We start from the raw sequence: 22,887 nt of genomic DNA on the forward strand, positions 1-22,887 counted from the left end.
CCTTGAAAGAGGCAAGGGAGGGAGAGAGGCGAAGGGAATGTGGGATGGAGTTCCAAAGGATGAGAGTAATATACTGTAAACTGTATATTATGTGGGCGAAACGCGGCAGCCAATTGCGCACAGAAGTGTCCTACAAACAGTCGTGGATTCAATGACCAAATTATTTTTTTTGAAGGGATAATTACCCCCACAAAATCAACTAACTAACTATTGAATAACTGGCTGTTGTTTTCAGCTACAAAATCATGTGAAGTGCTTTGAGATGCCCTTCTGATGTGAGAGATGCTAAATCAAATACAAAGATTTATATATTTTTTCCCCCCTTTAGTTACTATGGTTCTTATATTCCTCAAGTCGATTTAATGCCAGTCACCTTGATGGGCTAAAGTCCAAGTCCAATGCCACAAACCAGGTTTACTCAGCACCGGGTGATTAATCCAGGTCCTCATATCAGGAACTTTGGCAAATGGACGTCCAAATACCAATGGGCATACCAGTGTATATTATGGATCAAAAAACTTGGATGAGATTATCAGAGATCGTGCTTTCAGCCACTGTGCTCCCAAACTCAGGAACACGCTCCTTCAATCCATCCGCCTTGGCCCCTTTCTCCCCTTTTTCAAGTCCCACCTGAAAACTTTCCTCTTCGACCATGCTTATGGCCTCCTCCCCACTCCTCCTGGCTTGGAGTCAGGCTCCGCCACTGTTAAGCGCTCTGAGACGCTACCCTGTTTGTTGTTGTAGGATTTATTGCATATTATGCTCATAGACTAGTTGTTTGTTTAATGAAGGCAGTATCTTACAGGATATTTAGACCTTCCAACATATTTAGAATTGTTCTATATCCATTTCTTCCACATAAACATTGAAATACATTACTGCCTAGTAGCTCAGCACACCATGAAACAACAAGCTATGGGTTTATGCTCACAGCTCCATGCCTTGAGAGTTTCCTATCACATACTGTTCCATCAAGAGGAGGCACAGAGTAGAACAGATGTGGGGTTGGGGGAGGGGAAGGAGAGCAAGTCACCCTAGCATGTTTGTGTACCTTCTGGCAGATGGTTATAGAATACTAATAACAGGAGGGATTAGTATGTGATGTGGGGCAGGAAAGGAGGAAGATGACTAGAAAGAGAAAACATATTAAAAATTAAAACCACAATTAGACATTTCATTGTACCAGGATCACGCTGAAGAGGCGGGAGATAAGATCAGAGAGTAGGTTGGACAAAGCTGTGAAAATTTAACCTGTATGGAAAATTTAACCTGCACCCACAGTAATTCGAAGACTGAGTGATAATTAGACAACCATGTGTAATTAAATATTCCAGGGACAATAATTGATTTAGCCATAGTCAGGTAGCCAAACAACTTAATAGCATCAAATAATTCCATGTTGTCGAAGGTAGAGGCAATTTAACTAATCACTAAAGCCTGTATGCACAAGAACAAGTGATTTGAAAGGAGACCTTATAATCAATTCAAAATGAATCTCTGTGTAACATAAGAAAGCACCACCAAAATACAAAAACATGACAGGACTAACTACGATGGGCAGGAAGAACATTATTTTCTGCTGGTATTATGGTCATTGCCAGCCTGAAGGTCTCATTAAAAATACACTCAAGATAATTTTTATTATAATATAATTGTCAAAGTATATGCTGAGCACAACTAACCAATGTCGAATTCAATGCCTTGTGCACATTTCAGTATATGGGCATTCAATTTTAGAAAACATATTTACCAAAAATATGCAGCCATATGCATCAAATAATAGACGTATCATTACTGAAATGCTCAGCATTGTAGAATATTTTCCAACCACATCATTTTATAAAGAATCTACACACTTTGTGTCCTGGCCACCAATCCCTCAAATAAAATCGATCATTCACCTAGTTATTTGCTGGGACATTGCCGTACGCAATCCGTCTGCCACAGTCGCCCACAATATACACAATCACTACACTTTACATTATATCCTGTGAGATGTTTTCTCGACGTGAAAGGCACTATATCTAATATAAGGATTGTTATTATTGTATCTGGAAAGCTCATGCAAAGTGAATGACTTATTCAGACACATAGTTCACTTTAAATTCACAGAAATGTGGCATCCATTCTCTCACTTCTGGAGAGACACTAAAAATGCTTGGGAATAATATCTTTCTTAAATAGTTCAAAGGTTATTTTAAGTTATTGCAAGTTGTAGTGACATACATGGGATTAAGTGGAGGAGATGCACTTTACAACTCAAATTGCTTTTTTCTGCCTCTCACATAATTTACAATGAGGTTTCTTTATCTGAGTGCTTTTTAATCTCATTGTCCATCAGCTGCATTTTATTACTGGCTACAACAACAACCTGCATTTATATAGTACCCTTCACGCAGGTTAGCGACCCAGAGCACTTGACAGTGCACGACATCAAGCCGGGAGGAGGTGACTGCAGGTACGGTTGAAGACGAAGGTCTTCAGGCACCACCTGAAGATGGGGAAGAGGGGACAAGGCGAAGGGATAGAGGAAGAATGCTCCAGAGTTTCGGGACACAGTGGCTGAAAGCACGGCCACTGATGGTGGAACACAGGGCATGAGGAACAAGCAGGAGCCAGTCGAGTGGAGGAAGCGTGTAGTAGGTTAGGAAGTAAGCAGGTCGGAGAAGTAGGGAGTTTGCTAGGGTATGAAAGGATTTGAAAACAAGTGTAAGAATCTTTAAATCCATCCTTTCAGTCATAGGGAGCCAGTGGAGCCTGGCTCGAACCGGTGTGATAGGGGTACAGAGTTTAGTGCGAATGAGTATGTTGGTGGCAGAGTTTTGGGTTAACTGGATTTTGTGGATGGTGAAACTAGGGAGACCGGCAAGGAGGGCATTTGAATAATCGAAGCGGGAGGTGACAAGCTCATGGACAAGGGTTTCGTCCGTGCATTCGTCACCTCCCGCCTTGACTACTCATTTTAATTATGAAACAAAGAAGGCTGAAACAGAGAGGAAGATTATGAATACTACATATACTTTTGAAGTTGTGCCATTTTAAGATAACTTATAATAGTAATCCTTGCATTTGATAAAGTGCCTTATCACGCCATCGAGACGTCTCAAAGTACTACACAGAACATACTGTAAAGTGAATTGACTGTATATTTTGTGGGCAACACAACAGCCAATTTCAGCAGTGTCCCACAAACAATCGTGGATTGAGTGACCAAATTATTTTTATTTATTTTGAAGGAATAATTACCACCAGAAAAACGATCCACCAAATGACTAACAACCAGGTTCCTATTTACTGCTAGGTAAACAGAGGTGTGGAGAGTAAGGAAACTTGCCCAACTTTTCACCCTGCTGGGTATCAAACCCACATTTTCTCACTTGCGAAGCGAGTGCTCTAACCACTAAGCTACAGGATATCTTGCATTGATATAGCACCCTTCACCCGGGTAGCGCTTTGGAGTGCTAAGCAAACACAATCACATTTTATTCACACTTTGACAAATGGTGCATTTTCACCAGTGCCAGGAAGTCCAATTTGATATTAGGTAGATGAAGTAAACTGATTGAGCAGGAGGACAGTCAGAAATCTTCCTACAATAGTCAATTGGTAACAAGTTTATAATAATAATAATCCTTGCATTTGATATAGCGCTTTTCACGTCGGGAGGACGTCCCAAAGCGCTTCACAGAACACACTGTAAAGTGAATTGACTGTATATTTGTGGGCGAACGCGGCAGCCAATTGCACACAGCAATGTCCCACAAACATTCATAGATTGAAAATGACCAATTTTTATTATTGTTTTTGGTTTTGGAGGGATTATTATTAGGCTCTGTGTGGAGTAAGGAAACTTGCCCAAGGTTTCGCCCTCTGCCTGGAATTGAACTCAGGTCTCTCACTTGCAAAGCGAGTGCTCTAACCACTGAGCTACAGGACTCCAGGACTTTATTGCTTGTAGCTACAGGACTTTATTGCTTGTAGCCACAATCACTATCTGAATATAATGCAGTCAATTTTGTTTCTTCTTCTGCAAGCTGCATTTTTGTAAAGCCTTTGACTCCTTTTTTCCTTTTACTGGCATATGGCTCCTTTTGTACCTCGCCCAAGTGGCCTTTATTCATATATGAATGTTCACAATGAGTGTTGGCAAACAAACATGGGATGCATCAAAGCCCAATTCTGTCCTTATGCAACGTGCACCTTTCAGCAGGGGATCTATGAATTGCAGTGAGGAACCCTGGCTGAATTCCCCGTAACCCCAACGATGAATTCCTCACCAAGGTTAGCTAACAACAAAGACCGTGATACCAACCTGCAACCTGTATGGTCTCGTGCTACACTGATCAATGTCTTTACCTGCTACAATCTTAAATTAGACCACTGAAATCCAAACTATGTTTAACAGTACTCACTGCTTTAATAAATATCTAAAATTAAGAAGCATGGGGTGGAGTATTGCAACTTTGAATTAATGAAAACGTGCGCAATAAACTGGAATTATCTAAAGAAATCACTGATGTATCAGCAGAATAAACATGACACAGTAAATAGAAATACTGTAGAAATTCAAAGACACAGATCAGAACAAAACCTATTACCATCCATTTCCTTCCCCCCCATTAAATTAGCAACTGTCAATGAGCTCACTGTTGGTGTCATGCTTCAGGCACTTGTTATTTCATCAACTTCTCTGAGGTACTCTGAACATCCTATACCCAGTATTCTCTCTCGCACCAGGCTCCGCACATTCATTACTCACGTCATCACTGGTAGATCAACTTAAGGTCCTTGTCCTGCTCTTCAAATACCTTCATGTCGCATCCCTCCCTACATAGGCAAATTTCCTCCAAACTTACTCTCCTGCCTGTACCTACAACTCTGCCAATCCAGATTTATTGCTCGTTTGTCATTTTCAGCCTTCAACCATTACCCTTTTCCCTCTGGTACTCTCTTCTAAAATCTCTTTACCTGGCTTCTCCCTGCCTTAATAAATTTTCCTAATAACATATCTTTTTAACCATGGATTTGGTCAATACATTCAATCCTTTCCTTCTCCCTATCATATACGTAAACCAACTTGAGACATTCATTCTACATAAAAGCCAAGTGAAAATTATTGTTCTGTACATTTTCTGTTGCACACCTGGAAGCATGGGGCACACACTTAGTATTTTAGGTATGCTTAGGATTTAGAATCTAACTATTTACATTTACCCTAAAAACCCCACCCTCATAAAAAAAATCTTCCCTGGAACCATCCGTGCTCACAAACTACCGCCCCATCTCCAACCTCCCTTTCCTTTCCAAAGTCTTTGAAAGAGTTGTTGCTTCCCAGCTTCACTCCTTCCTCTCCTGCCACTCCCTTTACGAACCCCTCCAATCGGATTTCCTGGTCAACAGCCCTGGTCAAGGTGAAAAATGACATTCTGTCCATCTGTGACCAGGTCTCCCTCTATCCCCTTATTCTCTTCAACTTTTGCTGCCTTCGACACTGGACCACTTGATCTTCCTCCACCACCTCTCCTCTCACCTCAACCTTCAACAACAACAACAACGTCACATTTGTATAGCGCCTTTCACGTCGGATGGATGTCCCAAGGTGTTGGCAAGGTTCTGTCCTTGAATGGTTCAGATCCTATCTCTCACACCGGCTTCACTTTGTCTCCACAAACAGCACCCACACCATCTTGTGTGGTGTTCCTCAGGGCTCTGTCCTCTCCTCTTCAACCTGTATATGATTCCTCTTGGTGACATCAACAACAACAACAACAAGATTACATTTGTATAGAGCCTTTCATGTCGGGAGAACGTCCCAAGGCGCTGGACAGTGTACAGCATTTCAGATAGATGACACCCCACCATCTCTCTGCCTCCACCCTCAACTCCAGGACCACTGATGACCTGACAGACTACCTGATACCAGGTCCTGGATGAGAGCCAACTTTCTACAGTCGAACATCAACAAGACTGAGGCTCTGCTGATTGGCTTGTGCCAGCGCCTCCGCACCTCAGGCACTGGCAGCATCAGCATCTACATCCTGCACACTACACCTCACCAAGTGAGTCAGAAACCTTGGTGTCTTGTCATTTCTCCCCCACATCCGCAACATTGCCCGACTCTGCCACTGCCTCACCCCTCAGGCCGCCGAAACCTACATACAAGCCTGCATTACATCTAATCATCTACATCTCCACTATGCCAACACCCTGCTGGTCAGCTTTCCAAACTCTCCGCTCCACATGCTGCAGATCACCCAGAACTCTGCAGCTCGTGTCCTCTCCTGCACCACCACCACCAACAATAATTTAGATTTATGTAGCGCCCTCAATGCCGGATGGGGTCTCGGAGCGCTTCACCAGCCTCTGTGATGCCATCACACCCACCCTCGCCCAGCTCCACTAGCTCCCCATCCTTCAGAGGGCCAAGTTCATAATCTTTTTTCTCACCTTCAAGGCCTTCCCTGGCCTTGGCCCCTCCTAGCTCTCCGACCTGCTAACCCCTTATCAACCTGTCCGTTCCCTCTGCACAGCAGGCTCTGTCCGATCTGCTCCATGTCCCCTGCCCAGCCCGCCCCACCATCTGCGGTTGGGCCTTCAGCCTCTCTGCCTCCACCCTCTGGAACTCCATCCCACATTCCCTTTGCCTTGCTCCATCCTCTTCAACTGTGCCTTTGGCCAGCTTCCTGTCCTCCCTGCCCTCCACCTTCCCTGATCCCAACAACCCCTGCTCGGTTCCTAATCCCTGACTGTTCAGGGCCTCCCGACGTAAAAGGTGCTTTGCAAATGTAATTTTGTATTGTATTGTATTTAATGAAATTGAAACGTAACTTCAAGGAATATACATGAGTGTGGAGTGTGTTATAATTATTTTCCGAAATTCCTATAATAACCCAAAATACTCACTCAGCAGCGTACTGATGTGGTGGAGAAAGGACAGCCTAATCATCTATTCAAGAGCACTTTTTCAAACTTTAAATAATGCGGTTTTCATCAAAGAGTTTTGACTTGAAGATTCCATCTTTAAGATTTCACTGAAATGCTGTTACTGTAAAGGCAATAACAGACACCCAAGCTAATCCAGTGTTCAAAGCAACTGCCATAATTGGTCATCTCCTTGTCAGGATTTAGAATATTCCTTTTAAGCCTTTCCGTACTGAATTATCTTTTGTAAATCTTACAAACTATAGTATACATAGCATCTGTAAAATCGCTTTCCGCGAATTTCTGAGGTAGAATGAAAGAATTATGTACATATGACAGAGCGAGAGCGAGAGAGAGGGAGAGAGTGTATGAACCGCTGCTGCCCACCACAGTTAGTGCAAGAGCAGCAGTCGCCCGTTATAACTCAGTGCTTTCAATAGTATGTGTAAAAACAATACAAGAATATTTAATCAGCTAGAAATGTCAGCTGCAGTCAAATAAATCTATCCGCAGCTCTCCAGATGTTGCCGCTGGAGAAAGTTGTGAAAATCATTGAAAGAGTTTGCACAAGTGCCTTAAAAATGTCACCAAAATCTAAATGGGGCTGATTTTAAAAAATGACACACAAAGTAGATTAGCTCAGTTATTCCTTTAATGAGTCTCTGCTATTTTAAAGCATAATGGTCAATTTTCAATGTGTTCTTGGAATCATATCCAGATTAACATAAAAATGAAAGTACACAATTAAAAAAAAGGCATTTGGCACATCAAGTCTGTTTCTTTCAGAGATTGCATACAATTTGCTCTGCTGTAGAATGTACCAAATTCACCACATTCCTTTTATACTACAAAAAGCAATGTGACAACTCTTCCGGTGGTCAAGCAATGGGAGCAGGGAAAATTACACTGCAAAGTTCTGGATGATCTGCAACTTGTGCAGGGAAGAGTTGGGAAATTCTGTGAATAGAGCATTGGCATAGTCAAGCCTGGAGGTGATGAAAGCTTTTAGTATTTTTGGAGGAAGGGGATTTATATGTGGAACAATTACGATCTACATTTATATATGCCTTTCACCTTGGCAGTGGTGGTTTCATTATGGGGTGGAGGCAAGTGTGATGTGGTAATTCCCATCTTCATGCACAATTTCTCAACAAAAAGGAAAAGAATGTATGCTGTTTCAGAACTCGTCAAGAATTACTCTGAAAGACAGCACTTAGAGAGCACTAATCCTGGCAAGAAGACCCGCATGAAACCGACCACCTGCTCCTCAACCCCATCCCTACCCCTCTCCTTACCTCCCAGCTCCATCTCCTTGCCCTCTACTCACTGACATCATAAACCTCTCCCTGTCCTCGGGTACCATTCCTATTCCATTAAAAATCGCTGTCATCACTCCTATCCTTAAAAAAAACCCTCCCTGGACCCATCTCTACTCCCAAACTACCGCCCTATCTCCAACCTCCCTTTCCTCTCCGAGGTCCTAGAATGAGTTGTTGCTTCTCAGCTTCGCTCCTTCCTCTCCCGCCACTCCCTTCACAAACCCCTCCAATCGGGTTTCCGTGCCGCCCACAGCACAGAAACAGCCCTGGTCAAAGTGACAAATGACATTCTGTCCATCTGCGACCAGGGCTCCTCCCTCTGCCTCCTCGTCCTCCTTGACCTTTCTGCTGCCTTTGATACCGTTGACCACTCTATCCTCACCCACCGTCTCTCCTCTCACCTCAAGCTTCACGGCTCTGTCCTTGACTGGTTCAGATTGTAACTCTTACACCGCCTGCAGTTCATCTCCACAAACGGCTTCTCCTCCAGCCCCCGCACCGTCTCGTGCGGCGTTCCTCAGGGCTCTGTCCTTAGTCCCCTCCTCTTCAATATCTATATGCTCACTCTTGGTGACATCCATAGATATGGGGTCAACTTCCACATGTATGCAGATGACACCCAACTCTACCTCTCTGCCTCCACCCTTGACTCCAGGACCACTGCTGTGCTGACAGAATGTCTGTCAAGCATCAAGTCCTGGATGAGAACTAACTTTCTTCAATTGAACATCAACAAGACCGCGGCTCTCCTGATTGGCTCCTGTCAGCACCTCTTCACCTGAGGCGCTGACAGCGTCACCATCCATGGATGCACACTCCACCTCACTAAGCCAGTCCAGAATCTTGGGGTCTTGTTTGACAACTAGCCTTTCTGCCCCACATCTGTGCCATGACCCGTTCTGCCATCCCCCACCTCTGCAACATCGCCCGACTCCACCACTGTCTCACACCGCAGGCCATCGATACCCTCATACACGTCTTCATTACACCGAGTCTCGACTATGCAAATTCATTGCCTGTCGGCTTCCCCAACTCCTCCCTCCACAGATCGCAGATCATCCAGAATTCTGCAGCCCATGTCCTCTCCCGCACTAGGCTCCGGGACCCTATCATCTCCATCCTTGCCCAACTCCACTGGCTTCCCATCTCACAGAGGATACAGTTCAAAATCCTGGTTCTCACCTTCAAAGCCCTCCATGGCCTTGCCCCTACCATCCTGTTCACTCCCTCTGCTCACCAGGCTCTGGCCTGCTTCACATCCCCCGCCTCGCTCGCTCCACTATTGGTGGGCGGACCTTCTGCCACTCTGCCCCCACCCTCTGGAACTCCATCCCGCAGTCCCTCCACCTCGCCCCCATCCCTTGCCAACTTCAAGACCCATCTCAAGACCGTGCTTTCGATCTCTCTGAGCCTTCCCCTGCCCTACACTCTCCCCGATTCCGACCCCTAGCTCGGGTCCAAAACTCTGTCTGTCCAGCGCCGTGGGACATCCTACCGACGTGAAAGGCGCTTTACAAATGTCATTTTGTTGTTGTTAGAGCTTTGCAAGTGCAATCCGCGGCTAGCTGACACCTCACTTTACAATTTCCCATGTCTAGTTTCCACTCTCTGTTTCTCCTCAAAACCCCTATCCAGGAATTTGTCACATGAGAATTGTAGGCAAAAACTAGTGCTTTACCACCCTGCTACCCTGTACATTGGAGCTCTATTATCTGCCTAGACTAATCTATATATATGTACCACTTCTGACACCAGCTGATTTGTTCAATACAACCGTAACAGTAAGTAGCCTTTTAATTTATTAAAAGATTGAATGAAGTGGAGCAGTCCTTTAACTATGCAGTCCAACTTGTCAGTGTCTTGCTGAGAACTATGAATTACTGAACCAACATGCAGCTGACGATTCCTTCTTTGATTATGAGTTTTTCTAACTATTTGCTTTGATTTCTTTTCTTCTTTCTCAAAGAACAATGAATCTGCAGCAGATGAGAGATTTAACTATGTTGAAACTAAACTATAGAAGAATTTAGCATCAGCATTAATGACACTCCTTGACTTTTAAGTCCCAAAACCAGGGAGGAGTGTGGATCCAGGAGAAAATTCAAACAGAGGCAAACATGCAGATACAGGTTCTCTGAGAAAATAATTTCTGAGATTTCTGCCTCCTATGAGTCCAATACCTCATAGATGTCTTTATTCTATTGATTTAATCCTGCAAGAAAGTACCACAAAATCTGATGTATTTATCACACTGTTGTAAAAGTTATTCCCATGGATTTAAGTAATTTAACAAAAAAAACTGTACTAGTGTATAAGTCAGACACCCAAGTTTTCTGGGATAAACACTTGAACAAAGGTGTGATTTGTGCAGTGGAAGCAACAGACCCGATTGACTGAAAGGTTATGGGGAAGAGAAGAGTTATTGTACTTTCAGTGATAAGCAGGAAAAGGAAACTGTTTTCTCTAAACAGGAGTAAAGAGCTAGAACTAGACATGAACCTCACATCCTGAATGCCTTCCGAGTGACAGTAGGGAGCTTTTTTATTAAATCTTTAAATGATGATTGGGAGGGGAGAGAAAAAAAACAAGTTTGATTTGCTTGGATCTCTTAAAATGGGAATTCCAAATGGGAATTCTATCAGATTTAATGTACCAGACTAGAAAACACGCCATCATTTATTACCCCCAGTTGTCAAAATGAACTCCATTATACACAACATATATTTAAAAAATTGGTTTCACTGTAGCATCACAGCAAACAAGTACATCTAGAAGAAAAAGTTCTTCATCCTGGTACTCTATAGATTTTGAGAAAAATCAATATGACTCTAATAGAAGATGCTCAAACACTACTTACCTGCACAGTACGACTTGCATTGATGTGCTCCTGGTGCAGCTTGCCCCACTGACTCCATCGATGGTACTGAAAATAAAGGTTTACAATGTACAATAATGAATCTGTATTTTGAGTTAAATTATACCATTTACATTTCAAATTTCTAAGATTAAGGTGATATTTTAATGTTTTATTTTTTCGTTTAATTCTGAAGATGTTCTGTAATTCTATTTCCCTAATTTTCCTTTACACTCTACATTTCAAATATCAACGACTGTTTATTGAAAACATAGCACCGAAGAGGGTATACATTAAAAACATTAAAGTACATTAGGTTTATAAAGATTATATCAGAATCCAAACACTTCTGAAAGCATTGTGTACCAAAAGTATTGCATTTCTTCATAACTAATTCTTATTAATGTATTAGTATCGCATTTAAATAATCCTTAATCCATTGTACACTGAATAAATTAAAATAGTTTTGTAAACGTGCAATTTCAATTACATAAAAAGTTTTTAAATTATGTTTCAAGATTTGAATATTGCATTTAGTGGTCAATACTATAATTAAAATCCTGTATTTACCAATTGGTCCACAGAGAGAAATTAATAATTACAGAGAAATTTGCGCTTTCTTGTGATGAGGAGTAATGGAAATTATATAGTGTATTCGAATTGCAAGCTACAACAACTTGAAGTTGTAGAGTACTTTTCATGTACAATAATCTCATAGAATTACAGACTGTACAGCACAGAATCAGGCGATTCAGCGCAACTTGTCCATATCAGTATTTATATTCCCCATGACCCGAAATCCCCCTAATTCCCTCTCTCGGACCTTCCCTTCCCCCTCATTTATGGAAAAATAACTTTACAGAGACAATGGGGATTAATGAGCAAGATGAAGAGGAGGAGTTTGAGGATACGTAAGTTTGTAGGAGGTTTTGAAGGAGATCTGGAGAGTATTCTAGAACACTCATTGATCAGTCACAGAATCATAGACATGTTTAGCACAGAAGGAGGCATTTGGTCAATCACATCTGCACCCCCTCTCTGTGCAAGGTGTTCGTTGAATTCCACTTACTTCCATACCCTTTCAACCCTCTATCCTTCATATACCTGTCTATTTCCTTCTTGAAATACACAATGGACTGTTTCACTACCACCTTATCTGGCAAAGCATTCCACATCCCGACAACTCTTTGAATGAAATATTTCGCCTAAGTTCGCATTTCGCTCTTTGTGTGACTATCTTATAAACTGAAGCCCCTCGTCACTGACTCCCCAACTAGTGGAAACAGTTTCTCCCTATTTACCGTCGAAACCCCTCATACATTTTACATCTCTATCAGGTTCTCCCTCAATCTTCTCTGTTCCAATGAAAATAGCCGTCTTCTCCCCCTCAGCTCTTTCCCTTCCCTCCACCCACCCCCTTGAGCTCAGGTGCCCAGCCAGTTGCATAAAGCATTTTAAACGTTTTCCCAAACATGACATTCAAAAAAAAATTAAAATGTGAATAACATTCAAGGCTATTTTCAGGATATCACTCAGATGTGGATGGAAATATTGATCATTTGATATTTCAGCATTATACACAATATTCTTTCAACTTCCAAGTAAATATTTCAAATTTGAAAAAGTTCTTTTTTTTTGATTCTGTAACGTAAAGTGTCTATATGAGGCAATGACAAATGTGTTGATGTGTAAAAGTTAATTGGCAAAGCATATTGGAAGATTTCACTTCTGGACATCAATAGAATGAAAAGAGCACTTGCTCCCTTCACAATCTATTGACATGAGCCCAAGTGACATATCCCTTCTGTCGAAGTACATGATGAAGTGAAGCAGTGTCACTCTATGTGAGAATTATCCACCCCCAGCCCAGAATCATAATGCAGTGATATTTCTTTGACATAATACTCTGTGGTAACAATTAGAAAAATACTTTGAAGAGAGCAAACATTGACGTAAAACAACATCACATAAAAAGAGCATTTATGGAAGCCTGGCAAAGACTTAGCCAACTGCTCCAGAATTTTTAAACATCAACATTTCTTTGACTAACAGATAAATTGTTATTTAGCATTGGCATGTAAGTTGCTTGATTGTGACAAAAGCTGAAGTGCCTAAAGTTATTCCTTATGCCACAGAATTAATTAGACAGGTGAGGAGAAAAGAGGTTAGATTAAGAAAAAGCAGGTCAAAAATAATGGGAGGATACAACCCCCGATTCCTAGAGGAACATAGGAATGTACAAGTCAAGTTCGCTGTGATCTATGTCGCTTTTACCAAAGGAGAGCTTGCACCAACACAGATTTAATGGAATGAATGACCTCCTTTTAGGCTATAACATTTCTATGATTCTATGATTCTGAATCCTTTACAAGTACCCTAAAATATCCACTATTGCTCCTAAAATACAGCAATTTTATAATAAAGCCTACATTTAAAATATAAACTTATACTGTACATCAAAATATTGCAAACGCTTAACAGAGTTACTTTAAAATGGCGGTGCAAAATTATTATGTAGGCAAATAGTGAAACCAAATATTTTCTCGTTGCCAGGGAAAACAGCGAGAGTACAACAAAATAATTAAATTTACATCAATGTCACAAACCTTCTCAATATTTATCTGATGCTTCTTTAACCGTTCCAAGTCTGTTGGAATTGCGACTTTAACAAATTTCTGGACAGCTGGTTCCAGACGGCGAAAGGTCAGTTTTGCCAGCTCTTCTGCCATGCTGTCCCCAAACAACAACTACGGTCTTTCAGATGGAAGACACATCAGGACACTAAGTCAAAATAATAAAAAACATGGGAGCAAAGAAAAAGCCATTTAGATCACATGGTCTTTCAGAAGCTCTTCCCTTGATCAACCACTGTTGTTGTTGTTGTTGATCAAGTTAAAAGTTAGTTGATGGCAAAATGTCACAGTACGATTTTTCAACAGCACAAAAAACCCTTTGAAAAAGGTTGCAACATACTCAGAACCCGTGTCCTCTCCCGCACTAGGCTCCGCGGCCCTATTACTCCCATCCTCACCCCACTCCACTGGCTTCCCATTACACAGAGGATACAGTTCAAGGTCCTGGTCCTGGCCCTCCAGTCTTGCTCCCCACTACCTCTCCAACCTCCTAACCCCCTACCATCCCGTTCGCTCCCTCCGCTCAGCGGGCTTCAGCCTGCTTCATGACCCCCGCCTTGCTCGCCCCACTATCGGTGGGCGGGCCTTCCGACACTCTGCCCCCACCCTCTGGAACTCATTCTGCAGTCTCTCCGACTCACCTCTTCCCTCGCCACCTTCAAGATTCACCTCAAGACCCTCCTCTTCAACCGTGCTTTCGATCTCCCTGTTTCCCCCCTTGCCCTCCCCCCTCCCCGACCCCGACCTCCAGCTCGGGTCCGTAACTCTGTCTGTCCAGCACCTTGGGACGTCCTCCCGACATGAATGGAGCTATACAAATGTAATTTTGTTGTTGTTGTTGTTTCATATTCACAATAGAGTCAGTCCCAATGAACGTGGATATAAAGCTGTCTACCAGTTTATTTTTCATGCTGTCCTATAGGTCACCTTGTGCTACCCATCATTTCCTTCAAACAATAATGTGGTCAGGTTTTTGGTTTGCAGCCCTTTGCCACTCTGAACGGCTGCAACCACAGCAGCTTTGTTTTTAACTTAAATTAGGCAAAATTTCAGATAGGACAAATCTGCTTCATGTCCTCCCAAAGTGAAAGGTACTATATAAATGCAATTTTTTGTTGTTGTTTTCAATGTTTTTTTCACACCTTGCTCTCCACTCCCTATACGAGCTCCTCCAGGCTGGGTTCCGCCTTGCCCACAATGCAGATACAGCGTGTGTCAAAGTCACAGATAATGTCCTCTCTCTCTGTGACCAGGGCTCCCTCTGCCTCCTTGTCCTTCTGTACCACTCCACTGCATTCGATACAGTTAAACACCTCCTCCATGGCCTCTCCTCCCTGATCCACCTCGTGGGACCGCTCTCGAGTGGTTCGAGGCCTACTTAACCAACCGCCATCAGTTTGTCTCTGGAAATGTTTTCCCTCCAGTTCCTGCCTGGGATCCCGAAGGCTCCATCCTTTGCCCCCTCCTTTTCTTTATTTTCAGGCTCTCTCTCAATTATGTCATCCACAGACAGAGTCAACTTCCATATGTATGTGGATGACACACAAATCTACTTCTCCTCCAGCTGCAAGTCCAGGTCCACTGATGTTCTGTCAGCTTGTTTGTCAGACATGAAGGCCTGGATGAGCACAAACTACCTGCAGTTGAATGTTGACAAGGCAGAAGCCATACTTCTTGCACATCTTCTCTCCTGCAGCTCTGATTTCCTCAACCTCCCAGGCCTTTCCCTCAAACTCAATGAACCTGTGCATAACCTAGGCATCAGGTACAATCCACAGCTGTCCTTCCTATCCCACTTCCAGTCCCTGACCAGGATCGCTTTCCGCCACCTCCGCCACATTGCCCGCCTCCAACCGCACCTCACACCCAACACAGCTGAAACACTCATCCACACTTTTGTTACCTCCTGCCTCGTTTATTCCAACGCCCTCCTCGCCGGTCTCCCCCGCTCCACTATCCACAAAATCCAACTAATTCAAAACTCCGACCCATTATTATTATTATTATTATTATTATTATACTCATCTGCACCAATCCCTTTTCACCAGTCCATGCCAGCCTCCACTGGCTCCCTATCACAAAACGGATCAATTTAAAGATCCTCACACTTGTTTACAAATCCCTACATACCTCCCTATCTCTCCGATCTGCTTACTCCCCACTCCACTAACCACCACCTCTGCTCTGGCTCCGACCTCCTCCTTGTCCCTCGTGTCCTCCGCTCCGTCATCAGTGGCCATGCTTTCAGCCACTACACCCCAAAACTGTGTAACTCCATCCCTCAATCCCTCTGCCTTGCCCCTCCTTCCCCATTTTAAGGTCACGCCTAGAAGACCTTCCTCTTCAACCATCCTAGGCTCACCTCCCCCAGATCAGTGTCAGGCTCCACCACGGTTAAGTGGTCCAAAACATTACCCTGCATGAAGGGCACTATATAAATGCTAAGATCTTGTTGCCAAGTGAAGCAAGTGCCCTGACAACGGCCAGCCGAGGACCAATATAAGCAGTACTAAAAATAGAGGGAAAAGGTTACCAGCAGCACATTTTCAAACGATCGTGCCAGAAATAGCACTAGTCAACTTGTATTAATATCCTTGGGCAAGGAAATATCCTTCCATTTGGTCTTTTTTTCTTGTCTTAAATGCCATTATTTTTTCCTTCAATAATTTGCGCACACATGGTATTACTCAGCTGAGATGGATAAACGCACAAACTGCTCCTAGGCCTCATCAATGTTACTGTGCAATCCATTACCAAAATGTACAAACCATCCTTTCCCCCTTTACCTCTCTGTGAAAAGCCTTCGCCCTTCATTTGATATCTTCTCACAAGAACCCAGCCAAGATTGTTAATGCTACAAGGATCGTGGGTGTAAACCTGCCTTCATCTCGCTCTGGTACAGCTCATTGTACACCAACGCACTCGCTGCTAGACTGTCTTTGCCCAATGTCTATAATGACATCCTGCAGAATTGCATATATGGAGAGCAGAACTGTGGTCAGGGCCCTTCCCCAACAAAGTCCCTGATTTAGAGGGACAGCCCCTACATTTGTTCTATTTTCAATTGCCTGAAATACATAGAGGCAGGAAGAAAACATACAACTGTTGTATAGTGTATAGACACCTTAGTTTCAATCTTTATCATATTTGTTTCATCGAGGACTTTCAATATTTCCACTTCTAAAGCCACTTCTTAGAGCAGATTATTTTATAAAGAGATTATTTTAATATTTGTGTGAAAAGCAATCGTTATATTGGCATGTACTATTTCCAAACTACAAAATTATGTTTTTGATATAAGAGATCAAACTTAACAGATTGAAACCAAACATAATTACACTGAATTTTACAATGCAGAAGCAAGCAACTCAGCCCAACTAATCTGGACCAATGTTATTTTGCATGAGCCTCCTCCCTTTCTAATCCTCTCGTAAATACATAACACTACGGGGGAGGGGGGCTGGTAACTAGAGAAATGACAGGCTAGGGGGTACCTACAGTAATGACAGGTTAGGGGGTACCAACAGTAATGACAGGCTGGGGGGGTACCTACAGTAAAATGATAGGCTGGAGGGGTAACTACAGTAATCACAGGCTGGGGGGTAAATACAGTAATGACAGGCTGGGGGGGTAACTGTAGTAATGACAGGCTGGGGGGGTAACTGTAGTAATGACAGGCTGGGGGGGGAAATACAGTAATGACAGGCTGGGGGGGTAACTGTAGTAATGACAGGCTGGGGGGGTAAATACAGTAATGACAGGCTGGGGGGGTAACTGTAGTAATGACATGCTGGGGGGGTAAATACAGTAATGACAGGATGGGGGGGTAACTGTAGTAATGACAGGCTGGGGGGGTAAATACAGTAATGACAGGATGGGGGGGTAACTGTAGTAATGACAGGCTGGGGGGGTAAATACAGTAATGACAGGCTGGGGGGGTAACTGTAGTAATGACAGGCTGGGGGGGTAAATACAGTAATCACAGGCTGGGGGGAAATACAGTAATGACAGATTGGGGGGTAACTGTAGTAATGACAGGCTGGGGGGGGAAATACAGTAATGACAGGCTGGGGGGGTAAATACAGTAATGACAGACTGGGGGGTAACTGTAGTAATGACAGGCTGGGGGTAAATACAGTAATGACAGGCTGGGGGGTAACTGTAGTAATGACAGGCTGGGGGGGTAAATACAGTAATCACAGGCTGGGGGTAAATACAGTAATGACAGATTGGGGGGTAACTGTAGTAATGACAAGCTGGGGGGGGAAATACAGTAATGACAGGCTGGGGGGGAAATACAGTAATGACAGGCTGGGGGGATAACTACAGTAATGACAGACTGGGGGGTAACTGTAGTAATGACAAGCTGGGGGGTAACTACAGGAATGAAAGGCTGGGGGGTAGTAATCACAGTAATGACAGGCTGGGGGGTAACTACAGTAATGACAGTCTGGGGGCAGTAATAGTGATGAAAGGCAGGCAGGATAACTACAGTAATGACAGTTTGGGTGGGGTAACTACAGTAGTGATAGGCTGTGGGGGGGTAACTACAGTAGTGATAGGCTGTGGGGGGGGGGGGGGGTAACTGCAGTAGTGACAGGCTGTGGGGGGGTAACTACAGTAGTGACAGGCTGTGGTGGGGGTAACTACAGTAGTGACAGGCTGTGTGTGGGGGGTAACTGCAGTAGTGACAGGCTGTGGGGGGGGTAACTACAGTAGTGACAGGCTGTGGGGGGGGTAACTACAGTAGTGACAGGCTGTGGGGGGGTAACTACATTAGTGACAGGCTGTGGGTGGGGGGTAACTACAGTAGTGACAGGCTGTGGGGGGGGAACTACAGTAGTGACAGGCTGTGGGGGGGGGGAACTACAGTAGTGACAGGCTGTGGGGGGGATAACTACAGTAGTGACAGGCTGTGGGGGGGGGAACTACAGTAGTGATAGGCTGTGGGGGGGTAACTACAGTAGTGACAGGCTGTGGGGGGGGGGTAACTACAGTAGTGACAGGCTGTGGGGGGGGTAACTGCAGTAGTGACAGGCTGTGGGGGGGTAACTACAGTAGTGACAGGCTGTGGGGGGGTAACTACAGTAGTGACAGGCTGTGGGGGGGTAACTACAGTAGTGATAGGCTGTGGGGGGGTAACTGCAGTAGTGACAGGCTGTGGGGGGGGTAACTACAGTAGTGACAGGCTGTGGGGGGGTAACTACAGTAGTGACAGGCTGTGGGGGGGGGTAACTGCAGTAGTGACAGGCTGTGGGGGGGGTAACTACAGCAGTGACAGGCTGTGTGGGGGGGAACTACAGTAGTGACAGGCTGTGGGGGGGTAACTACAGTAGTGACAGGCTGTGGGGGGGGTAACTACAGTAGTGACAGGCTGTGGGGGGGTAACTACAGTAGTGACAGGCTGTGGGGGGGTAACTACAGCAGTGATAGGCTGTGGGGGGGTAACTACAGCAGTGATAGGCTGTGGGGGGTAACTACAGTAGTGACAGGCTGTGGGGGGGGGGAACTACAGTAGTGACAGGCTGTGGGGGGGATAACTACAGTAGTGACAGGCTGTGGGGGGTAACTACAGTAGTGACAGGCTGTGGGGGGATAACTACAGTAGTGACAGGCTGTGGGGGGGTAACTACAGTAGTGACAGGCTGTGGGGGGGGGGGGAACTATAGTAGTGACAGGCTGTGGGGGGGATAACTACAGTAGTGACAGGCTGTGGTGGGGGTAACTGCAGTAGTGACAGGCTGTGGGGGGGGTAACTACAGTAGTGACAGGCTGTGTGTGGGGGGTAACTACAGTAGTGACAGGCTGTGTGTGGGGGGTAACTACAGTAGTGACAGGCTGTGGGGGGGTAACTACAGTAGTGACAGGCTGTGGGGGGGTAACTACAGTAGTGACAGGCTGTGGGGGGGTAACTACAGTAGTGACAGGCTGTGGGGGGTAACTACAGCAGTGACAGGCTGTGGGGGGGGGTAACTACAGTAGTGACAGGCTGTGGGGGGTAACTACAGTAGTGACAGGCTGTGGGGGGGGTAACTACAGTAGTGACAGGCTGTGGGGGGGTAACTACAGTGGGGTGTGTGGGGGGGGTGGGGTGTGTGGGTGTGTGGGGGGGGTGGGGGTGTGTGGGGGGGGTGGGTGTGTGGGGGGGTGTGGGGGGGGTGGGGTGGGTGTGGGTGTGTGTGTGTGTGGGTGTGTGTGGGGGGTGTGGGTGTTTGTGGGTGGGTGTGGGGGTGTGTGGGGGGGTGCGGGTGTGTGTGGGGGTGTGTGTGGGTGGGTGTGGGGGGTGTGTGTGGGGGGGTGTGGGGGGGGTGGGGGTGGGTGTGGGTGTGTGTGTGTGTGGGGGGTGTGTGTGGGGGGGTGTGGTGTTTGTGGGTGGGTGTGGGGGTGTGTGGGGGGGGTGGGGGTGGGTGTGGGTGTGTGTGTGTGTGGGGGGTGTGTGTGGGGGGGTGTGGGGGGGGTGGGGGTGGTGTGGGTGTGTGTGTGTGTGGGGGGTGTGTGTGGGGGGGTGTGGGTGTTTGTGGGGGTGTGGGGGGTGTGGGGGGGGGGGGTGGTGTGGGTGTGTGTGTGTGTGGGGGGTGTGTGTGGGGGGTGTGGGGGTGGGGTGGGTTGGGTGTGTGTGTGTGTGGGGGGTGTGTGTGGGGGGGTGGGGGTGTGTGTGGGTGGGTGTGGGGGTGGGTGTGGGTGTGTGTGTGTGTGTGGGGGGGTGGGGGGGGGTGGTGTGTGGGGGGGGTGGGGGTGTGTGGGTGTGTGTGGGGGGGTGTGGGGGGGGGTGTGTGGGGGTGTGTGTGTGGGGGGGTGTGGGTGTGTGTGTGGGGGGGGGTGTGGGGGGGTGGTGTGTGGGGGGGGGTGTGGGGGGTGTGTGTGGGGGGGGGTGTGGGGGAGGGGGTGGAGGTGCAGTACCTGTTGTCCCGGTGTGTGGGAGAGGTCACGTGCCGCTGATATTTGAACCAAACCGAAAGCTGCTCACGTGGCACTTCCGGTGTCACATCAAACCCCGCCCCCCCTCGCGCTGGGCGGGGCGGCCCTGGGCTGTGCTGTGCTGTGCTGCTGCAATCCCTGGTTTCCAACCACCGAAACCTCTCACAGATGGAGTTTGGGTACTTCAGGTTTTCGCTGCAGAGGCTTTTGAACGGGTCTCATTTGCAGCTGTGACCGAGAGTAGAAACATTGACAGTCACCAACACTGAGGCCGGTTCTGGTGCTGCAACACCAGGAGCAGAGCCATAATAATCTTTGCCTTCGGTATTGCGCCTCATCGTGTCAGGTGGACATGTCAATACACTTCAGGTTTCACTGTAAAATGGAGGCAAATGTGGCAGCGCACACTTGCGCACAGACTTGACCAAATGATTGACCGGTTTTATTTGAGAGGTGGATGGCCAGGACACCAGGAGAAACGCTTCCCTTTTTGATTAGGACCCGTGGGAGCTTTAACGTGCACCTGAACAGGCAGACGGGACCTCGGTTTAAAATCTCCTCCGAAGCACTGGTGCCTCCCGACAATGCGGCTCACCCCCAGCACTGGATTGGGGTGTCAGCTTAGACTGGGACTTCCAAGCCCCGAGGTACAAAGTGATGGAATTTGTCCCGAGCAAATTGGTCTGGGGGATGGAAGTTGGACTTGGCTGCATTCCACCTCCACCTTGTGTTCAGCAGATGCCACTGAACTACCCTCCAGTTACTTTGGGAGGTAAAGTCCTTCCGGACCAACTTAGTGGCTGAAAAGTGGGACAGTTTGTAAGGTCCTCAACTCCTGAGTGGATGGGTGACCTGCCATATCATTCCACTGGTGAGAGTAGGATGAGTTTGACACAACCCATAGGAGTCACAGAAAATCATACTCTTGTTGCTTGATTCTCTCCCAGGTTGTTTCACTTTCCTTTCCAACTCGATCAGTGAAGAGACACACTGCTTCATAGGGAGGACCTCAGCAACAATAACTTGCGTTTATATGGTGCCCCTCATGCAGGGTAGTGTCCCAGAGGGAATGTAGTGGGGCACCACGCCGAGCCGGGGGAGGTGACTGTCGGCACGGTCGAAGAGGAAGCTCTTCAGGCACCACCGGAAGATGGCTAAGGAGGGGGCAAGGTGGAGAGATAGAGGAGGAATGTTCCAGAGTGTCAGGAAATAGTGTCTGAAAGCGCAGCCACCAATGGTGGAACGGAGGACATGAGGCACAAGCAGGAGGCCGTAGCCAGTTGAGTGGAGGCAGTGGGTAGTAGGTTGGAGAGTAAGCAGGTAGGGAGGTCTAGGGCATGAATGGATTTGACGAAGAGTGTGAGGATCTTGAAATTGACCCGTTCAGTGAGGGAGCCAGTGGAGCCTGGCTAAAACTAGTGTGATAGAACGGTCTTGCTCCCCCCTAGCTCTGTGACCTCCTAAACCCCTACCATCCTGCCCAGTCCCTCCACTCAGGGACTCCAGCCTGCTTCACATCCCCCGCCTTGCTTTCCCCACTATTGGCTGGTGGGACGTCTGCCACACTGCCCCCACCCTCTGGAACTCCATCCTGCAGTCCCTCCGCCTCGCCCCCTCCCTCGCCACCTTCAAGATCCATCTCAAGACCCTCCTCTTTGACCGTGTTTTGACTGATCTCCTTGCTTCCCCCCCCCCGCCCTCCACCTTCCCCAAACCCTGGCCCCCAGCTCGGGTTCGTAATTCTGTCTGTTCAGCGCCTTGGGATGTCCTTCCAACATGAAAGGTGCTATACAAGTGTAATTTTGTTGCTGATGGCGGTACGGTTTATTGCGCTTCTGGACCACGATGGAGGTGGATGGCCAGTCTGCTCTCCTTTATCTCCAGAGTGCAATATATGGCCTCTGCCAATCTGGGCTGCCTGACCATGACAAAGGCTTTGCAAGCTCTTGGGCCACGTCTTGGGTCAAAGCCATCAGACTCCAGTTCTCAGTTTTCTGCTCTCTTACATTCTCGTTCAGTTGCTGCACAAATCCCTTCTATTGAACACATCAAAATCTTCAGCAGCCATTGGGTTCCCATCCAGCACAGCCCTTTCAATTGCCTGCATAATTGCTGTGGCCTGCGTTAGCTTATAGATCTGCACTACCTAACTGCCCCCTCATCTCTGCAGTGCTCAATGTACCACAAGGTGCTCTCCCCTCAATTAACTAACTAACCCTAACCCTTATCTAATTGTTTTTCT

The 22,887-nt window shown here is 46.2% G+C and overlaps 1 protein-coding gene across 2 annotated transcripts in view; it reads right to left on the reverse strand.

The window, feature by feature from the left end:
* The window catches only part of stx17 (syntaxin 17), a 52,259-nt gene extending 31,541 nt beyond the window's left edge, over nt 1-20,718 (reverse strand). Inside the window, exons 1-3 of one of the 2 annotated variants that reach the window (XM_007897434.2) lie at nt 20,628-20,718; nt 13,701-13,875; nt 11,098-11,163 (exon numbers count right to left, since the gene is read on the reverse strand). In XM_007897434.2, coding sequence (XP_007895625.2) covers nt 11,098-11,163; nt 13,701-13,823 — 189 coding nt within the window. In that variant the 5' untranslated portion in view covers nt 13,824-13,875; nt 20,628-20,718. Of the gene's footprint in view, nt 1-11,097; nt 11,164-13,700; nt 13,876-14,869; nt 15,221-20,627 lie in introns of those variants that run through there. The other variant, XM_007897435.2, reaches the window with a different exon arrangement.
* Between the last annotated feature and the right edge of the window lie 2,169 nt (nt 20,719-22,887).

This window comes from Callorhinchus milii, unplaced genomic scaffold, assembly GCF_018977255.1.
Source record: "Callorhinchus milii isolate IMCB2004 unplaced genomic scaffold, IMCB_Cmil_1.0 Scaffold2, whole genome shotgun sequence".
NCBI lineage: Eukaryota > Metazoa > Chordata > Chondrichthyes > Chimaeriformes > Callorhinchidae > Callorhinchus > Callorhinchus milii.